The following is a 20,521-nucleotide window of genomic DNA, read 5'->3' as shown; positions in this document are numbered from 1 at the left end:
GATGACCACCATGATTACTAGACCAGCAGTACAAGACTAGATGACCACCATGATTCCTAGACCAGCAGTACAAGACTAGATGACCACCATGATTCCTAGACCAGCAGTACAAGACTAGATGACCACCATGATTCCTAGACCAGCAGTACAAGACTAGATGACCACCATGATTCCTAGACCAGCAGTACAAGACTAGATGACCACCATGATTCCTAGACCAGCAGTACAAGACTAGATGACCACCATGATTCCTAGACCAGCAGTACAAGACTAGATGACCACCATGATTCCTAGACCAGCAGTACAAGACTAGATGACCACCATGATTACTAGACCAGCAGTACAAGACTAGATGACCACCATGATTACTAGACCAGCAGTACAAGACTAGATGACCACCATGATTACTAGACCAGCAGTACAAGACTAGATGACCACCATGATTCCTAGACCAGCAGTACAAGACTAGATGACCACCATGATTCCTAGACCAGCAGTACAAGACTAGATGACCACCATGATTCCTAGACCAGCAGTACAAGACTAGATGACCACCATGATTCCTAGACCAGCAGTACAAGACTAGATGACCACCATGATTCCTAGACCAGCAGTACAAGACTAGATGACCACCATGATTCCTAGACCAGCAGTACAAGACTAGATGACCACCATGATTCCTAGACCAGCAGTACAAGACTAGATGACCACCATGATTCCTAGACCAGCAGTACAAGACTAGATGACCACCATGATTCCTAGACCAGCAGTACAAGACTAGATGACCACCATGATTCCTAGACCATCAGTACAAGACTAGATGACCACCATGATTCCTAGACCATCAGTACAAGACTAGATGACCACCATGATTCCTAGACCAGCAGTACAAGACTAGATGACCACCATGATTCCTAGACCAGCAGTACAAGACTAGATGACCACCATGATTCCTAGACCAGCAGTACAAGACTAGATGACCACCATGATTCCTAGACCAGCAGTACAAGACTAGATGACCACCATGATTCCTAGACCAGCAGTACAAGACTAGATGACCACCATGATTCCTAGACCAGCAGTACAAGACTAGATGACCACCATGATTCCTAGACCAGCAGTACAAGACTAGATGACCACCATGATTCCTAGACCAGCAGTACAAGACTAGATGACCACCATGATTCCTAGACCAGCAGTACAAGACTAGATGACCACCATGATTCCTAGACCAGCAGTACAAGACTAGATAACCACCATGATTCCTAGACCAGCAGTACAAGACTAGATGACCACCATGATTCCTAGACCAGCAGTACAAGACTAGATGACCACCATGATTCCTAGACCATCAGTACAAGACTAGATGACCACCATGATTCCTAGACCAGCAGTACAAGACTAGATGACCACCATGATTCCTAGACCAGCAGTACAAGACTAGATGACCACCATGATTCCTAGACCAGCAGTACAAGACTAGATGACCACCATGATTCCTAGACCATCAGTACAAGACTAGATGACCACCATGATTCCTAGACCAACAGTACAAGACTAGATGACCACCATGATTCCTAGACCAGCAGTACAAGACTAGATGACCACCATGATTCCTAGACCAGCAGTACAAGACTAGATGACCACCATGATTCCTAGACCAGCAGTACAAGACTAGATGACCACCATGATTCCTAGACCAGCAGTACAAGACTAGATGACCACCATGATTCCTAGACCAGCAGTACAAGACTAGATGACCACCATGATTCCTAGACCAGCAGTACAAGACTAGATGACCACCATGATTCCTAGACCAGCAGTACAAGACTAGATGACCACCATGATTCCTAGACCAGCAGTACAAGACTAGATGACCACCATGATTCCTAGACCAGCAGTACAAGACTAGATGACCACCATGATTCCTAGACCAGCAGTACAAGACTAGATGACCACCATGATTCCTAGACCAGCAGTACAAGACTAGATGACCACCATGATTCCTAGACCAGCAGTACAAGACTAGATGACCACCATGATTCCTAGACCAGCAGTACAAGACTAGATGACCACCATGATTCCTAGACCAGCAGTACAAGACTAGATGACCACCATGATTCCTAGACCAGCAGTACAAGACTAGATGACCACCATGATTCCTAGACCAGCAGTACAAGACTAGATGACCACCATGATTCCTAGACCAGCAGTACAAGACTAGATGACCACCATGATTCCTCTTTTCACAGTTTGATATTTCGTCAAATAAAATAAGTCAATTAATATTCTCTGGTATCTGACTGTCGGCTGCATAGAATATAGTATAGCATCACATTTACACTAGATGTATACATGCATATTCAAGAGAAGTTATTATCTGAAGAGAAATACCTAGAATGTGTTGGTTAGTCTATATGTTGTTTACATATTTTCTGCTTTACTCATCTCATGTGTATATACTGTATTCTATTCTACTGTATTTTAGTCAATGCCACTCTGACGTTGCTCATCCTAATACTTGTATATTCCTTAATTGCATTCTTTCACTTCTAAATTGTGTGTATCGTTCGATATTATTGCACTGTTGCACAAGCATTTCACTCCAACCGCAATAACATCTCCTATACATGTGTATGTGACAAATAAAATGTGATTCGACTTGATTTAAAGTTGGTTTTGGCCAGAACACTACAGCAGTGGGCATCATTATTCTGTAGTTTGATCACGTTGAAAATAAGAACCTAAATGTGTAATTTGACTGACTGATGCTCTTTCAATTCCAGTCCATCCACAAAGTAAAACAGAAATACACTATTCTCTCCCATGTTTCTCCAATGAGGAAAATGTGCAATTGGAATGATGGTTTATTTTCTGAATTGAAATGGAATGACCTCCCTGACTGACTATAATGTCACTTCCTGTTACAGACATCTCCGCCTATGTTTTTAAAGACGTCTGTAACTATGTACGCTCAATTTATCCAAGAGAGTTCAGAAATGTTTCATGGATAAACTTCTATATTATTTCACCACGGCTTACCGTCTAGCCAACTGCATGCTCTGGGCAATGGTAGTGTTCCACGTTCAGTCAGAGAGTTCTGATAACTCAGTCAGAGAGTTACGATAACTCAGTCAGAGAGTTACGATAACTCAGTCAGAGAGTTACGATAACTCAGTCAGAGAGTACTGATAACTCTGATAAATTCAGTCAGAGAGTACTGATAACTCAGTCAGAGAGTTACGATAACTCAGTCAGAGAGTTACGATAACTCAGTCAGAGTTACGATAACTCAGTCAGAGTTACGATAACTCAGTCAGAGTTACGATAACTCAGTCAGAGTTACGATAACTCAGTCAGAGTTACGATAACTCAGTCAGAGAGTTACGATAACTCAGTCAGAGAGTTACGATAACTCAGTGATAAATTCAGTCAGAGTTACGATAACTCAGTCAGAGAGTACTGATAACTCTGATAAATTCAGTCAGAGAGTTCTGATAACTCAGTCAGAGAGTACTGATAACTCAGAGAGTTACGATAACTCAGTCAGAGAGTTACGATAACTCAGTCAGAGAGTTACGATAACTCAGTCAGAGAGTACTGATAACTCAGTCAGAGAGTTACGATAACTCAGTCAGAGAGTACTGATAACTCAGTCAGAGAGTTACGATAACTCAGTCAGAGTTACGATAACTCAGTCAGAGAGTACTGATAACTCAGTCAGAGAGTTACGATAACTCAGTCAGAGTACTGATAACTCAGTCAGAGAGTTACGATAACTCAGTCAAAGTTACGATAACTCAGTCAGAGTTACGATAACTCAGTCAGAGTTACGATAACTCGTCATCTTTTAAACCAAGATAAAAAACATGCGAGGCAGCAAAGCGGTGCCATGAAGTGACATCATCGTCATCATCATCATCATCATCATCATAACATGCTAAGCTAACCTGCCACAGACTGACTGTAAACAAAGTGACGAATATATGTGTCCCAAATGGAAGCCTATGGGTCCTGGTCACAAGTAGTGCACTATATATGGTAGGGCATAGGGCTCCATTTGGGACACGTTTAAAAAGTGTTTTTTTACAAAGCTGTTGTTCCTCTACGTGTTAGGTACTTTGATGCCTGCCCTGTCTGTCCATTGGCATGGTTGAAGCCATCCTCAAAACAGATCTAATGCCACAAGTTTTTACTTAAGCTATTTACAGCAATCAGATCAGTTGTCAAACTCCACCTATCGACAGGGACCAGGGAGCATACATTCTATCTAGTACACTGTGCTTAAATACATCCACATGTTTGGAAAAAACCCTACCGTTGTCAAACATGACATTATACTAAAGAGAGAGGGAGGGAGCGGGGCTAACTGATGGGAGGGAGGGGGGGGGGGGGGGGGGGGTCGTAGACAGGTACACATCAGAGCATTCTCAGTGTGCTTTAAATACATACACGTTAGTAGGAAATATGATACAATATTTGAAGACAAACAAAAAACATTTAAAAAAACACAAAGGTAAAAAATTATAATGGAGGAACACACAAAATGGAAAAGTCATAAATTGAAGAAAATGAAGAAGATTTAAAAAAAAAAAAATTCTGATGAATATATTAAGACATTTCTGTGTAAGACATGTCAGCGCATCAACAGTATTACATCTAAGTGAGAAATATAAATGACTTCCTGTCTGAAAAGGCTCCGCTGGGGAACACGACTCCAGACACTGACTAGGCTTCTCAGATCATGATCAGTAGGGAGGGAGAGGAGGAGGGAGAGAGGAAGAGGGAGTTGAGGAGGGAGGGAGAGGAGGAGAGAGGGTGGGAGGGAGAGGAGGAGAGAGGGAGAGGAGGAGAGAGGGAGGGAGAGGGAGGGAGGAAGAGGGAGTGTTGGAGGGAGGGAGGGAGTGGGGAGAGGGGAGGGAGTGGAGGAGGGAGGGAGAGAGGAGGAGAGAGGGAGGGAGAGAGGGAGGGAGGTAGAGGGAGGAAGAGGGAGTGGAGGAGGGAGGGAGGGAGAGGAGAGGGAGTGGAGGAGGGAGAGAGGAAGAGAGGGAATGGGGAGAGGAGGAGAGAGGGAGGGAGGGTGGGGAGAGGAGAGGGAGGGAGGGAATGGGGAGAGGAGGAGAGAGGGAGTGGGGAGAGGAGAGGGAGTGGAGGAGGGAGGGAGAGAGGGAATGGGGAGAGAGAGGAGAGAATGGAGGAGGGGACTACTCCTATGAGACTGAGTAAGTGAGTGCATCTGGTTAACCTAACCCTGAGAGCCGGGTGGGCCAAACTCACACATTTGAAAGACCATTTAATTGGTTCTAAAGTGGAATCTCCACCCAACCGGGGCACCGGGCGAGCTAAAACAAGATGGGTGTATATGAGGGGTAGAGGTGGGGGTACAGGGTATATGAGGGGTTAGGGGGTAGAGGTGGGGGTACAGGGTATATGAGGGGTTAGAGGTGGGGGTACAGGGTATATGAGGGGTTAGGGGGTAGAGGTGGGGGTACAGGGTATATGAGGGGTTAGGGGATAGATGGTATATGAGGGGTTAGGGGGTAGAGGTGGGGGTACAGGGTATATGAGGGGGTAGAGGTGGGGGTACAGGGTATATGAGGGGGTAGAGGTGGGGGTACAGGGTATATAAGGGGGTAGAGGTGGGGGTACAGGGTATAAGGGGATAGAGGTGGGGGTACAGGGTATATAAGGGGGTAGAGGTGGGGGTACAGGGTATATAAGGGGGTAGAGGTGGGGGTACAGGGTATATAAGGGGGTAGAGGTGGGGGTACAGGGTATATAAGGGGGTAGAGGTGTAGTGGTAACATGGGCGGGGCTAGATGTTCTGACAGCACTGCATCTTTGGTTTGTTCTCAGTGGGCTGCACCTGGATGTTGACCACATTGTTGCTAGGAGACATGTCGCTCTCCTGACGCTCTGACATCTGCTTCTGAGAGACGATTCGATAGATTTCTGATGGAGGGGAGAGGGTGAGATGATTAGGTCATATCCAGTCTGTCTTGCCAAGATAGCAGATCAAATCAACAGGTGTGACCACACACACACACACACACACACACACACACACACACACACACACACACCTGTCAGAATGGTCTGGAAAGCCGTTTCAACGTTGGTGGAATCCAGGGCTGACGTCTCAAGGAAAGACAAACCGTTTTTCTCTGAGGGGAAACAAACAACGTCAGAAAATAAGTTAGAGACTGTACCCGTTCTGGAACATTCCACAGGAATGAATGCAAGCATAAAAAGTGACATTAAAACATACATTTTTGTGAGACATTTTTTTGTCATCATCAATGAAGGAAAGTACAACAACAAAAAACAGAAATGTATGTAGCTTTTTCAGTGTCTGACACTTGTTCAGAACGACGAGGCATCTCTAACCTGCGAAAGCCCGAGCCTCGTCGGTGGGCACGGCCCGGAGGTGACGCAGGTCACTCTTGTTGCCAACCAGCATGATGACGATGTTGGTGTCTGCATGGTCTCTCAGCTCTTTCAACCACCGCTCCACATTTTCATAGGTCAGGTGCTTGGCGATGTCATAGACCAGCAGGGCTCCCACCGCGCCTCTGTAGTACCTGCACCATGACATCATCAACAGTGGACAAAGAGGTCCATTTGATCAATAAAAGCCTGCGTACCATTATAGCCCTTTTAACAACAGGGCACAAAGAGCTTGGAAAGATGACAGTTGGGGATTAGGTCTACTCTATTCAGAGTTCTGACGCAAAACATATTCTATCCTCCCTCTCCATTTCTCCAGGAAGCAGTTTGTCTATGAAATCTCCTTCATTATGATCCAAAAGGCTAAACTCTCTCCTCCTCTGAGACGCTAGATACCTTACGTCCCCGACTGTGTTCATACTGACACTGAAATATCCTCCCTGCTTCCACGATAGCACCAAACATACATTAATCACAGGACAGACAGGAGCACAGGATACAGTAATGAGTCTGTGGGATTACAGGATACGGTAATGAGTCTGTGGGATTACAGGATACGGTAATGAGTCTGTGGGATTACAGGATACGGTAATGAGTCTGTGGGATTACAGGATACGGTAATGAGTCTGTGGGATTACAGGATACGGTAATGAGTCTGTGGGATTACAGGATACGGTAATGAGTCTGTGGGATTACAGGATACGGTAATGAGTCTCAGTGGGATTACAGGATACGGTAATGAGTCTGTGGGATTACAGGATACGGTAATGAGTCTCAGTGGGATTACAGGTTTTATGAAGTTAGCCTATGGTCTTAGTTAGGCTAACTTCATAAGACCGTAGGCTAACTTCATAAGACCGTAGGCTAACTTCATAAGACCGCAGGCTAACTTCATAAAACCACAGGCTAACTTCATAAAACCGCAGGCTAACTTCATAAAACCGCAGGCTAACTTCATAAGACCGTAGGCTAACTTCATAAGACCGTAGACTAACTTCATAAGACCGTAGGCTAACTTCATAAAACCACAGGCTAACTTCATAAAACCGTAGGCTAACTTCATAAGACCGTAGGCTAACTTCATAAGACCGTAGGCTAACTTCATAAAACCGTAGGCTAACTTCATAAAACCACAGGCTAACTTCATAAGACCGTAGGCTAACTTCATAAGACCGCAGGCTAACTTCATAAGACCGTATTGTAGTGGATAAAGATGAGGGGAAGGTCCTCCGTACGGAGATGGTGTAATATTGTAGTGGATAAAGATGAGGGGAAGGTCCTCCGTACGGAGATGGTGTAATATTGTAGTGGATAAAGATGAGGGGAATGTTTGGCACGACCTAATGCAGACTACTGCGCAACTCGCTATTCAGGTAGGATGCCATTTTGGGATGTATTTATTTATTTATTATTTATAAATCATTTGTTTTATCATCATCATCATTGTTATTATTGTAGGTCTATTTATTAATTCAAACCATTTCTTCAAATATGCAAAACGTGTTTTGTTTCATTCTTTTCATTGGCTAATTAAGTTTGATCTGTGTTTTTAATTGGATGCTCTGTATTTTAGTTTAAGACAGGCCTACAAAATAGACAAATCAAAAGCCTATTGCTGTCATTTGTTGGTAATTGCTACAATATTGCCTGTTCAAAACTTTTGTGAAGGTTTAAACCAGTACTTTTGATATTACCCTAATAAAGTTTTGAAACTTTGGTGAAGGTTTTGGTTTGTTGTTGTTATTAGCCTACTATACTGCAGAACCTATGATATGAAGCTGGTGAACACAGGCGCTCCAACTAACTCCGACAGTTGAATGTTTTAGCCTTACCAAAGTTACTCCTATAATCTAACAATAAAATGCGTATATATATTATAAACCCAGGGTCGGAAGTCGAGGGTTCGAGACCTGCTCCTTGCTGTTTCATTACATTGGTGTCAGAAGTGATTGGACCTTGCATCCACGACAGTGCGTGTGCTTGGCTGGTGAGCGCGTTCCTGTAATGTAATGAAACAGCAGGGAGCAGGTCTCGAACCCTCGACCTTCGAGCCCGAGGTCCGGCACGCTATCGACTGTGTAAAAGCATGCTCGTGCGGCAGGGTCGATTTCCGCGCTTATAAACCCAGGGTCGTTACAATAGGTTCTAATTGTAAATGAATGAATTAGCCTCCTTCTGTACACCTGTATCTGTATAGCAGACACAGTAAGCTATCTGAGAAGTATAAAGAAATTAATGTTTGTGTCGTAGCATGAGCTACTCCCACAGGCATATGTCCCACACTGGGGCTTAGGTTCTTCTCATCATTCCCACACACACACACACACATACATACATACGGAATTCATACCCATTGACTTATTCCATATTTAGTTGGTTACAAAATTGATTCAATTTATGTTTTCTTCTCACCCATCTACACACAATACCCCAATAATGACAAAGTGAAAACATGTTTGTAGAAATTTTTGCAAATGAAATACAGAAATATCTAATTTCCATAAGTATTCACACCCCTGAGTCAGAATCATCTTTGGCAGCGATAACAGCTGTGAGTCTTGAGATTCATATATATGTGAATGTGTATGTGTATGTGTATGTGTGTGTGTGTGTGTGTGTGTGTGTGTGTGTGTGTGTGTGTGTGTGTGTGTGTGTGTGTGTGTGTGTGTGTGTGTGTGTGTGTGTAGACCAGTAACAAAAACATCTCAATAGAATCCATTTTAAATTCAGGCTGTAACACAACAACATGTGGAAGAAGTCAAGGGGTGTGAATACTTTCTGAATGTCCTGTAGAGATTCTTCACCTCCAGCTCCACAGGTCACATGATGGTAGAAATGGTTCAAATTGATTTAAGTTTTCCTTCATTTAAATCACCGGCCACTAAGATCGTCACCTCTAGATTATGGCTTTATACAGCTGGTTGAGTGTGGTCTTAGTGCCAGTATCAGATTGTGGTGGTAAATAGACAGCATGCAATGCCCTAATGCAATGCCCCAATGCAATGGCCTAATGCAATGCCCCAATGCAATGCCCCAATGAATGCAACGCCCTGATGCATGCAATGCCCTAATGCAACGCCCTGATGCAACGGCCTGATGCAACGGCCTGATGCAACGGCCTGATGCAACGCCCTGATGCAACGCCCTGATGCAACGGCCTGATGCAATGCCCTAATGCAATGGCCTGATGCAATGCCCTAATGCAATGCCATGATGCAATGCCCTAATGCAATGGTCTAATGCAATGCCCTAATGCAATGGCCTAATGCAATGGCCTAATGCAATGGCCTAATGCAATGGCCTAATGCAATGCCCCAATGCAATGCCCCAATGAATGCAATGCCCTAATGCATGCAATGCCCTAATGCAACGCCCTGATGCAACGGCCTGATGCAACGGCCTGATGCAACGGCCTGATGCAACGGCCTGATGCAACGCCCTGATGCAACGGCCTGATGCAACGGCCTGATGCAACGCCCTGATGCAACGCCCTGATGCAACGGTCTGATGCAACGGCCTAATGCAACGGCCTGATGCAATGCCCTGATGCAACGCCATGATGCAATGCCCTAATGCAATGGCCTGATGCAACGCCATGATGCAATGCCCTAATGCAATGGCCTGATGCATTCAGTGCTCAAATCTCAGACAGCTGAACTGTGAAATGGACAATTATTGTTTTAGCAAAGTGAAGACCAATAAAACAATAGGCTATGAAGTTTTGCATATAGGACACATCGAAACACAAGGAATAGTCTTATGTAATTAGTCATAGGCTGTTTTAAAGGAGATGTAAATTAGGCTCATTTGACCAACATCCCTCGTTTATTGATGGCGCTGGCTGCATTGGCGGACTGCCTAATGGCTTACACACCTAATGCAGACGGTCCTTTGTAGCTCCGTTGGTAGAGCATGGCAATGCCAGAGTCGTGGGTTCGATTCCCAGGACCACCCATAAGTCAAATGTAAATGGTATATGGAATATATTACATGACTGTAAGTGGCCTCTGCTAAATGGAATATATTAGATGACTAAGTGGAGTCTGCTAAATGGAATATATTAGATGACTAAGTGGAGTCTGCTAAATGGAATATATTAGATGACTAAGTGGAGTCTGCTAAATGGAATATATTAGATGACTAAGTGGAGTCTGCTAAATGGAATATATTAGATGACTAATTGGAGTCTGCTAAATGGAATATGCCTTTACCTCCCTTCTCACCTCATTTGCTCACATTGTATATAGACTTGTTTATACTGCATTAATGATTGTATGTTTGTTTTTACTCCATGTGTAACTCTGTGTCGTTTTATCTGTCGAACTGCTTTGCTTTATCTTGGCCAGGTCGCAATTGTAAATGAGAACTTGTTCTCAACTTGCCTACCTGGTTAAATAAAGGTAAAATAAAAAATAAATAAATAAAAATATATTAGATGACTAAGTGGAGTCTGCTAAATGGAATATATTAGATGACTAAGTGGAGTCTGCTAAATGGAATATATTAGATGACTAAGTGGAGTCTGCTAAATGGAATATATTAGATGACTAAGTGGAGTCTGCTAAATGGAATATATTAGATGACTAAGTGGAGTCTGCTAAATGGAATATATTAGATGACTAAGTGGAGTCTGCTAAATGGAATATATTAGATGACTAAGTGGAGTCTGCTAAATGGAATATATTAGATGACTAAGTGGAGTCTGCTAAATGGAATATATTAGATGACTAAGTGGAGTCTGCTAAATGGAATATATTAGATGACTAAGTGGAGTCTGCTAAATGGAATATATTAGATGACTAAGTGGAGTCTGCTAAATGGAATATATTAGATGACTAAGTGGAGTCTGCTAAATGGAATATATTAGATGACTAAGTGGAGTCTGCTAAATGGAATATATTAGATGACTAAGTGGAGTCTGCTAAATGGAATATATTAGATGACTAAGTGGAGTCTGCTAAATGGAATATATTAGATGACTAAGTGGAGTCTGCTAAATGGAATATATTAGATGACTAAGTGGAGTCTGCTAAATGGAATATATTAGATGACTAAGTGGAGTCTGCTAAATGGAATATATTAGATGACTAAGTGGAGTCTGCTAAATGGAATATATTAGATGACTAAGTGGAGTCTGCTAAATGGAATATATTAGATGACTAAGTGGAGTCTGCTAAATGGAATATATTAGATGACTAAGTGGAGTCTGCTAAATGGAATATATTAGATGACTAAGTGGAGTCTGCTAAATGGAATATATTAGATGACTAAGTGGAGTCTGCTAAATGGAATATATTAGATGACTAAGTGGAGTCTGCTAAATGGAATATATTAGATGACTAAGTGGAGTCTGCTAAATGGAATATATTACATATAGATGACCAGTAAATTTCTCAAAGGTTCAATAAATAAAATTCTTCCCGGTCACTTGTCCATGCCCAAATCTTCCTATTGTAAACTCTGGATCAGCTTTACCTTCCCCAATCCTAACGTTAACCATTAGTGGGAAAAATGATAAACTGACCCCAGATCAGCATCAGGGGCAACTTTACCCTACAGCATACTCACGCCGAGGTGATAGCCCGGTAGCGCTCCTGTCCTGCCGTGTCCCAGATCTGAGCCTTCACCGTTTTCCCATCCACCTGGATACTGCGGGTGGCAAACTCCACTCCAATGGTGCTCTTACTTTCCAGGTTAAACTCATTCCGGGTGAAACGAGAGAGCAGGTTGCTCTTGCCAACACCCGAGTCTCCTATCAGAACCACTGGAACACAAAATTAATGGCTGATGGATTCAATGCAATAAAAATCTTTATTGACCCCAAAGGTCAGGGCTGGATTACACAGGCACACACTTCAATTTTTCTCTGCCTCAAGGGCCCCTACGGTTTTGGCCCCCAGGGCTTCAACCCATGTAAGCTCCTGCATTAATCAGGCCCTGCCAGAAGGTCAATGTGTAGCAATTACACGGGGATATGACATAGTTACATCACGTGTAGCTACAAGATGCAATCACATAAAATATCTGACCACCACCATTCACTTTTGCAGTGACACTGTCAAACATCCACAGTGGTGTGTAGCTAACGTTAAATCTTAGTCTTATGCGCTTTTTATGTTAAACCAACTTGAAATAGAAAACAACAAAACAGATAGCCACAACACATGACACGTCAAATTTAGATTAAACAGCACAGAAAAAAACGGGAAAGGGAGATTATAACATCACATTATTTATCTACGGATGAATGTAGCTAGATAATAACCAATGTTCGTTGCATGTAGCTAAGATAACCAGCTGGCTAGCTAATCTAGCAAACTAGCTATCTCGGGAAACACCCCGACCTCACTTAATCATACAAAAGTCAGCATTGTTTAGAAACAGCTGCTAACCTATTAACGTTAGGCGTTTGGGTACCTAACGTTGCAATACCACTGCTTCACAATTTATGTTTATAATTTATCATCAATATGTAGTTTTCGTTTATAAAACAAATAATGTATCAGAGCTATTCACACACCTATATCATACTTCACAGACACAAATTACAAGGTTTCCCTGTTAACGTTAGCTAAACAGCTGCCTAGCTAACGTTAGCTACCTAGCTAGCTTTGATATCGAGGATCATGCTGTAATGTTACCTTTAAACAGATAATCGTATTCATCATCTCTGGTTCCCATTTTCTAAAAGATAAATAGGAGTATTTCGTTTGTATAAACTCTTTAAAATGCAACGATTTAGCAAATAGATTTTGAAACACTCAGCTAGCTAACGGCGACGGGTCTGTTTTCAGACTGACACTTCCGGGATTTTGTTGTGACGTTGGCTAGCTATGGGAGGGGGAGCAACAAAAAGTAAACCAACAGCCGATATTCATTGCTACTATATGAATTGCAGACACTTCAAATAAAAATGCACCAGTGAAGTACTAGTCCGCCACAGAAAATAACCACTACAGTGCAGTGGTATTGTTATTACATAGATAACAGTTATATACATAATATGAAAGAAATTGGAGCACGGGGTTCTATGGTGTAATGGTTAGCACTCAGGACTCTGAATCCTGCGATCCGAGTTCAAATCTCGGTAGAACCTATGTTTTTATTCTCTCAGAAACGGCGCAGATCCACAGAGAAGACATGTTCTGATGGGAAAGCCGATCAAAATACACTACGTTTATAAAACATCACGAATACCTGCTCATTCTATGACTTAATCAGGTAAATCCAGTTCAAAGCTATGAACCCTTTCTGATTTCACCAGGAGAAGACAGGTTAAATAAGGATTTTTAAGCCTCGAGACATGGAATGTGTTTCAGTGCTTTTCAACATGGTATGGTAGTAGATGCCAGTCGCACCGGTTTGAGTGTGTCAAGAACTGCAACGCAGCTGTTTTTTTTTGACACTCAACAGTTTCCCGTGTCTACCACCCAAAGGACATCCAGACAATTTCAATCAAGAATGGTCCACCACCCAAGGGACATCCAGATAACATGACACAACTGTGGAAAGCATTGGAGTCAACATGGGCCAGCATTCCTGTGGAACGCTTTCGACACCTTGTAGAGTCTATGGCCCGACGAATTGAGGCTATTCTGAGGGCAAAAAAAATGGGTGCAATTTAATATTAGGAAGGTGCTACCAATGTTTTGTACACTCAGTGTATACCTCCACATAAAAAAATCATGATGAAATAAAATATTGGATTTTAAGAATAATGTGATTTACCACTAGATGGCAGAATAGTTCTGATTAGGCTACCTTTCTAGTACTAAACTCCACGGGGGAATTATAATTATGAGGAAAAATATAAACCCAACATGTTAAATGTCGGTCCCATATTTCATGAGCTGAAATAAACGATCCCGTAAATTTCCCATATGCACAAAATGCGTATTTCTCTCAAATGTTTCTTCACACATTTATTTACATCCCTGTTAGTGAGCATTTCTCTTTTGCCAAAATAATCTATCCATCTGACAGGTGTGACATTTCATATGCTGGAGAAGTATGCTCTTCTCTGATGAATCCCAGTTTCAACTGTACCGGGCGGATAGCAGACGTGTATGGCATTGTGTGTGAGAGCGGTTTGCTGATGTCAACGTTGTAAACAGAGTGCTGCATGGGGGTGGTGGGGTTATGGTATGGGCAGGCATAAGCTACGGACGCCGAACACAATTGCATTTTATCGACGGCAATTTGAATGCACAGAGATACTGTGACCAGATCCTGAGGCCCATTGTCGTACCATTCATCCGCAACCATCACCTCATGTTTCAGCATGATAATGCACAGCCCCATGTCACAAGGATCTGTACACAATTCCTAGAAGCTGAAAATCTCCCAGTTCTTCCATGGCCTACATGCTCACCAGACATGTCACCCATTGAGCATGTTTGGGATGCTCTGGATCTATGTGTATGACAGCTTGTTCCAGTTTCTGCCAATATCCAGCAACTTTGCATAGCCATTGAAGAAGTGTGGGACAACATTCCACAGGCCACAATCAACAGCCTGATTAACTCTATGCAAAGGAGATGTTGCCCTGCATGAGGCAAATGGTGGTCACACCAGACACTGACTGGTTTTCTGATCCACACCCTGATCCACACCCCTACCTTTTCTCTGTGAGAGCATATGCATATCTGTATTCCCAGTCAGGTGAAATCCATATATGAACAGTAACTCAGTAAAATCTTTGAAATTGTTTCATTTTATTAAATAAAATAAAAATAAAAAAATGAAATTGTTTCATGTTGCCTTTAGATTGAGGTTTTTGTCTGGGAAATTAACATTTTCAATAACACTTCACATTAAAGTACAGAAACAATTATGTAGAAAATGTATTATATGCATTTTATATATAGTCCTAAGAATGTTAATGTATTTTACCAGTACTTGTGTAGACTTGCAAGTCAGAATCTTCACATTCAAAATTGTATAACTTAGTTTGTAAAAAAAAAAAAGAATGATTAGTTTATAGATAGTGTAGTTCATACATGTGTTACACAGCTATAACACAATGATATAATGTTTTGGTGCTTCCTATAATTACATATGGTGACCCGACAGCAGCCAAACCAAACCCGCGCGACGCAACGTATTCCCCATCACAACCAAAATGGCGGAGGACGGAGCCGGGTCGGCGCCTTGAACACAACTGGCTATAGAAATATTGTAGTCTATTTCTAGATATCAACGGCTGATTCAAATATAGACTGTTTTTAAAAATGCCAGTGTGTTTTTGAAGAAATTCCGCCGAAGTTGGACGACGAGTGATATCGCGTTTGCTGGTGGTGTAAGTATAATGTTAATTAAACCGTTATTTTGTGAGGAGTTGATAAGGGGTTTAGCTATGAGTTTGCTAGCTAATGTGAGGTAACCGGCCGTAGCGAGGCTAACTAGGGCGAACGGTGTTTTATTCCAGGCTGTCACTCTCCGTTTAGTGGGATCACCCCTATGTGAATTTGAGCAGAATTCATGCAGTGAATTCACCGGATAACTGTCCAGACAGACAGTACCAGCCTCAGTCTGTCCTGCTTTTAAAGCTGCATTGTAATTGATTTAGTATCTCGTCGGCTTCTGTAATACCTTCATGCGTATGCAGATGACATGCCACAGGTTGCTGTCACTCTGTCAAGGTGGTGGAAAACTGTGTGCATAATGAATATAGTTAGCTTTATATTCGTGCCCCAGAGCATGGAATCACAGTATGGGATCCGTTTACAGGACCCACCTGTGTGGCTATGACTATGACCCTATGCAGGGTCATAAGGATTGACTGATTGGTTATATAGTGCACATTCTAGTGTCACGAATAGATTTTTTGTCCTGGACTATAATAAAGTAATGTGTGGGTCAGATAGTCTTAAAATAAAACTGAATATCTTCCTCTGTCAGATAATAATTTAAGCTGGGGGAGAAAACCATGTGTCACTTCTGCTTGGCAGAGCTATGTAGTTATTTGCAGGAGGCTTGATGGTGTGCAAACAGAGTACAACATTAACTACTAGCTCAAGATTGAGGAAACAGGCATCGTGGTTTTTGACTGAGGAAACAAAGTTGACCCTACTGTTTAGATTGAGCTGAAGTGAGTATAGTGGAAACGTGATTTAGATGTTGTATTCACTTGGATGTTTTGGTAGCAAAAAAAAAGAAAGTATGCTGTTTGTGCTTTGGAAACAGCTGTATGGAGAGCAGATGTGTAAAAAAACGTCTCCAAATTCTTGCATACTGGAATGATGGAGACATCAGATATGAATTAACTTTAGGCTATTAAAGATGGATTTCATCATATGTATTTCCTCACGAGAGATTAAAGTGGTGACACCATACAGGACAGACAAGTCAGATCAAATCATACCATCACACTCTGACAGGAAGATAGACACAACCTACCCATGTGATTTGGAAACCTCACTGCCACTTATACCAGAGAGGTGTTTATATACTCACTCAGTAAACTGCACAATTCCTCTTCTGGAGCCAGTCAACAGTCTAGATTCTATCTTATCATATTCTATTTTATTCTATCCTGTGCGATTTATGGAAAATAGTAAAACAATTGTTGGAGAGAGAGAGAGACAGAGAGAGAGAGAGACAGAGAGACAGACAGACAGAGAGAGAGAGAGAGAGACAGAGAGAGAGAGACAGAGAGGGAGAGAGAGAGAGAGAGAGACAGAGAGAGAGACAGAGAGAGAGAGAGAGAGACAGAGAGAGAGAGACAGAGAGAGAGAGACAGAGAGAGAGAGACAGAGAGAGAGAGAGAGAGACAGAGAGAGAGACAGAGAGACAAAGAGGGAGAGAGAGAGAGAGAGACAGAGAGAGAGAGACAAAGAGGGAGAGAGAGAGAGACAGAGAGAGAGACAGAGAGAGAGAGACAGAGAGAGAGACAGAGAGCGAGACAGAGAGAGAGAGAGACATAGAGCGAGACAGAGAGTGAGAGAGAGAGAGACAGAGAGCGAGAGAGAGAGAGGACAGAACGTAAGCAGTCTACCATGCCGTGTCTGTTCCCGTTCTAACCAACAGTGTCCCTTGTATCGGAATGTTAAAAGGAGGAAAACATGTTGACCTCGCAAGGAAAAACACTGTCACACGTGAGAGAGAAATACGTAAAGGTAGTCAGTCAACAGTCAAGTCCTGCTTTTGAACCACACAGCATGAAGATTAGAGTTCCGGAAGCAGGGCTCGGGGCCCTGGTCAAAGTAGTACACTACATAGAGAATAGGGTGTGATTTAGGACGAAGGCCTTGCCAAAGCCCAGGGGTCCTTTCTCACTGTGGAGAGAGGCAGCAGCTGCACCACTGATGGGGTTCAAAGCAAAGGCAACACCCTGATGATAGAAGTTCAGATGTCAGTGTCCAGGGATAGGACATATTATAGGAGAACCAGACTTCATACAGGGGAACCAGTACATACATGAGAATGTAGCCTAGTTAGAATAGAAGATGATGCAGAATGTAGCCTAGTCAAAATAGAAGATGATGCAGAATGTAGCCTAGTCAGAATAGAAGATGATGCAGAATGTAGCCTAGTCAGAATAGAAGATGATGCAGAATGTAGCCTAGTCAGAATAGAAGATGATGCAGAATGTAGCCTAGTCAGAATAGAAGATGATGCAGAATGTAGCCTAGTCAGAATAGAAGATGATGCAGAATGTAGCCTAGTCAGAATAGAAGATGATGCAGAATGTAGCCTAGTCAGAATAGAAGATGATGCAGAATGTAGGCTACGAGAAAGACTAAGTAATGTATGAGATTTCTGTCTTCTTCAGCAAAGATAACAGATATCAAATCAAATTGTATTTGTCACATGTGCCGAATACAACCTTACAGTGAAATGCTTACTTACAAGCCCTTAACCAACAATGCAGTTTTAAGAAAATAAGATGAACAAATAATTAAGGAGCAGCAGTAAATAACAATAGTGGGGCTGTATATAGGGGGTACCAGTACAGAGTCAATGTGCGGGGGCACCTGGGTCGAGGTAATTGATGTAATTATGTCCATGTAGGTAGAGTTATTGAAGTGACTATGTATAGATAATAAACAGAGAGTAGCAGCGTTCTGGGGGGGGACAATGTAAATAGTCTGGGTAGCCATTTGATTAGCTGTTCAGGAGTCTTATGGCTCAGTGGTAGAAGCTATTTAGGAGCCTATTGGACCTAGACTTGGTGCTCCGGTACCGCTTGCTGTGCGGTAGCAGAGAGAACGGTCTGGGATGGGAGGTTGGAAATAGACACATAACATCGGATGGACTGCTTTAGATTTGGAAACAAACCAAAGAAATGGCAATTTCACAGGCTTAGATTAACATTGACTCAGGGATTGCAAAACAGAAACATCAATTAGGCCTAGGCTAAATCTGGGAACAGAGTATGTTGTAATGTATTAGGTCTACAAATGGGCAGGGTGTCTCCTGAATGTCAGTGGGTGGGCTGTTTTTACACTCTTGTTAGGCTGGCTGGCTGTGTGGGTGGCTGGCTGGCTGGCTGTGTGTTGGGTGGGTGGCTGGCTGGCTGTGTGTTGGGTGGGTGGCTGGCTGGCTGTGTGTTGGGTGGCTGGCTGGCTGGCTGGCTGTGTGTTGGGTGGCTGGCTGGCTGGCTGTGTGTTGGGTGGCTGGCTGGCTGGCTGGCTGTGTGTTAGGTGGCTGGCTGTCTGGCTGTGTGTTGGGTGGCTGGCTGGCTGTGTGTTGGGTGGCTGGCTGTCTGGCTGGCTGTGTGATGGGTGGCTAGCTGGCTGTCTGTCTGTGTGTTGGCTGGCTGGCTGTCTGGCTGGCTGTGTGTTGAGTGGGCTGTGGTCTCAGAGGATTGATGTAACAGCACTAAGTCCTGACCAGCCTTTAAGTAAGGATTTTAATAGTCACTTACTAGCAGATGCAAACATTGGTCTTACAGGGTGTTTGTCATTACAAACCCTGTTACTGTCTAGGTCATCTGTAATATCACATAAACCATTGGGCTAAGCTGGGCTATAGGCCTATGCCATGTTCTATCCCAGTAACCATTGGTTTAGGCAGGGCTAGGTTACATACAGTAACCATTGGTTTAGGCAGTACTAGGTTACGTACAGTAACCGTTGGTTTAGGCAGGGCTCGGTTACGTACATCAACCGTTGGTTTAGGCAGGGCTAGGTTACATACAGTAACCATTGGTTTAGGCAGGGCTAGGTTACATTACATTTCTATCCCAGTAACCATTGGTTTAGGCAGGGTTAGGTTACATTACATTTCTATCCCAGTAACCATTGGTTTAGGCAGGGCTAGGTTACATGACATTTCTATCCCAGTAACCATTGGTTTAGGCAGGGCTAGGTTACATGACATTTCTATCCCAGTAACCATTGGTTTAGGCAGGGCTAGGTTACATTACATTTCTATCCCAGTAACCATTGGTTTAGGCAGGGCTAGGTTACATTACATTTCTATCCCAGTAACCATTGGTTTAGGCAGGGCTAGGTTACATGACATTTCTATCCCAGTAACCATTGGTTTAGGCAGGGCTAGGTTACATTACATTTCTATCCCAGTAACCATTGGTTTAGGCAGGGCTAGGTTACATGACATTTCTATCCCAGTAACCATTGGTTTAGGCAGGGCTAGGTTACATGACATTTCTATCCCAGTAACCATTGGTTTAGGCAGGGCTAGGTTACATTACATTTCTATCCCAGTAACCATTGGTTTAGGCAGGGCTAGGTTACATGACATTTCTATCCCAGTAACCATTCGTTTAGGCAGGGCTAGGTTACATGAAATTTCTATCCCAGTAACCATTGGTTTAGGCAGGGCTAGGTTACATGACATTTCTATCCCAGTAACCATTGGTTTAGGCAGGGCTAGGTTACATGACATTTCTATCCCAGTAACCATTGGTTTAGGCAGGGCTAGGTTACATGACATTTCTATCCCAGTAACCATTGGTTTAGGCAGGGCTAGGTTACATTACATTTCTATCCCAGTAACCATTGGTTTAGGCAGGGCTAGGTTACATTACATTTCTATCCCAGTAACCATTGGTTTAGGCAAGGCTAGGTTACATACAGTAACCATTGGTTTAGGCAGGGCTAGGTTACAT

At 42.9% G+C, this 20,521-nt stretch overlaps 2 protein-coding genes and 1 non-coding gene across 4 annotated transcripts in view; 2 read left to right on the top strand and 1 right to left on the bottom strand.

The window, feature by feature from the left end:
- Positions 1 to 2,833: 2,833 nt before the first annotated feature.
- Positions 2,834 to 13,309, bottom strand: LOC116362583 (ras-related protein Rab-11A). Its single transcript, XM_031816662.1, has 5 exons — positions 13,089 to 13,309; positions 12,016 to 12,211; positions 6,388 to 6,581; positions 6,084 to 6,164; positions 2,834 to 5,952 (listed from the first exon to the last, which is right to left on the bottom strand). Exons 1-5 carry the CDS (start codon positions 13,126 to 13,128, stop codon positions 5,816 to 5,818), a joined length of 648 nt encoding a protein of 215 aa, XP_031672522.1. The 5' UTR covers positions 13,129 to 13,309; the 3' UTR covers positions 2,834 to 5,815.
- A 162-nt stretch (positions 13,310 to 13,471) lies between these two features.
- On the top strand, positions 13,472 to 13,543 carry trnaq-cug (transfer RNA glutamine (anticodon CUG)). Its single transcript has one exon. It is a non-coding gene; the product is annotated as a tRNA-Gln (tRNA).
- A 2,021-nt stretch (positions 13,544 to 15,564) lies between these two features.
- LOC116362584 (C-myc promoter-binding protein) overlaps positions 15,565 to 20,521 on the top strand; it is a 96,824-nt gene continuing 91,867 nt past the window's right edge. For both annotated transcript variants that reach the window (XM_031816663.1, XM_031816665.1), the window contains exon 1: positions 15,565 to 15,745. The gene's annotated coding sequence lies outside the window, so the exon portion shown is untranslated. The remainder of the gene's footprint in view (positions 15,746 to 20,521) is intronic.

The sequence above is a fragment of the Oncorhynchus kisutch genome, unplaced genomic scaffold (genome assembly GCF_002021735.2).
Source record: "Oncorhynchus kisutch isolate 150728-3 unplaced genomic scaffold, Okis_V2 scaffold849, whole genome shotgun sequence".
In the NCBI taxonomy this organism is placed as follows: Eukaryota; Metazoa; Chordata; class Actinopteri; order Salmoniformes; family Salmonidae; genus Oncorhynchus; species Oncorhynchus kisutch.
This window is presented reverse-complemented; position numbering and strand designations above follow the sequence as displayed.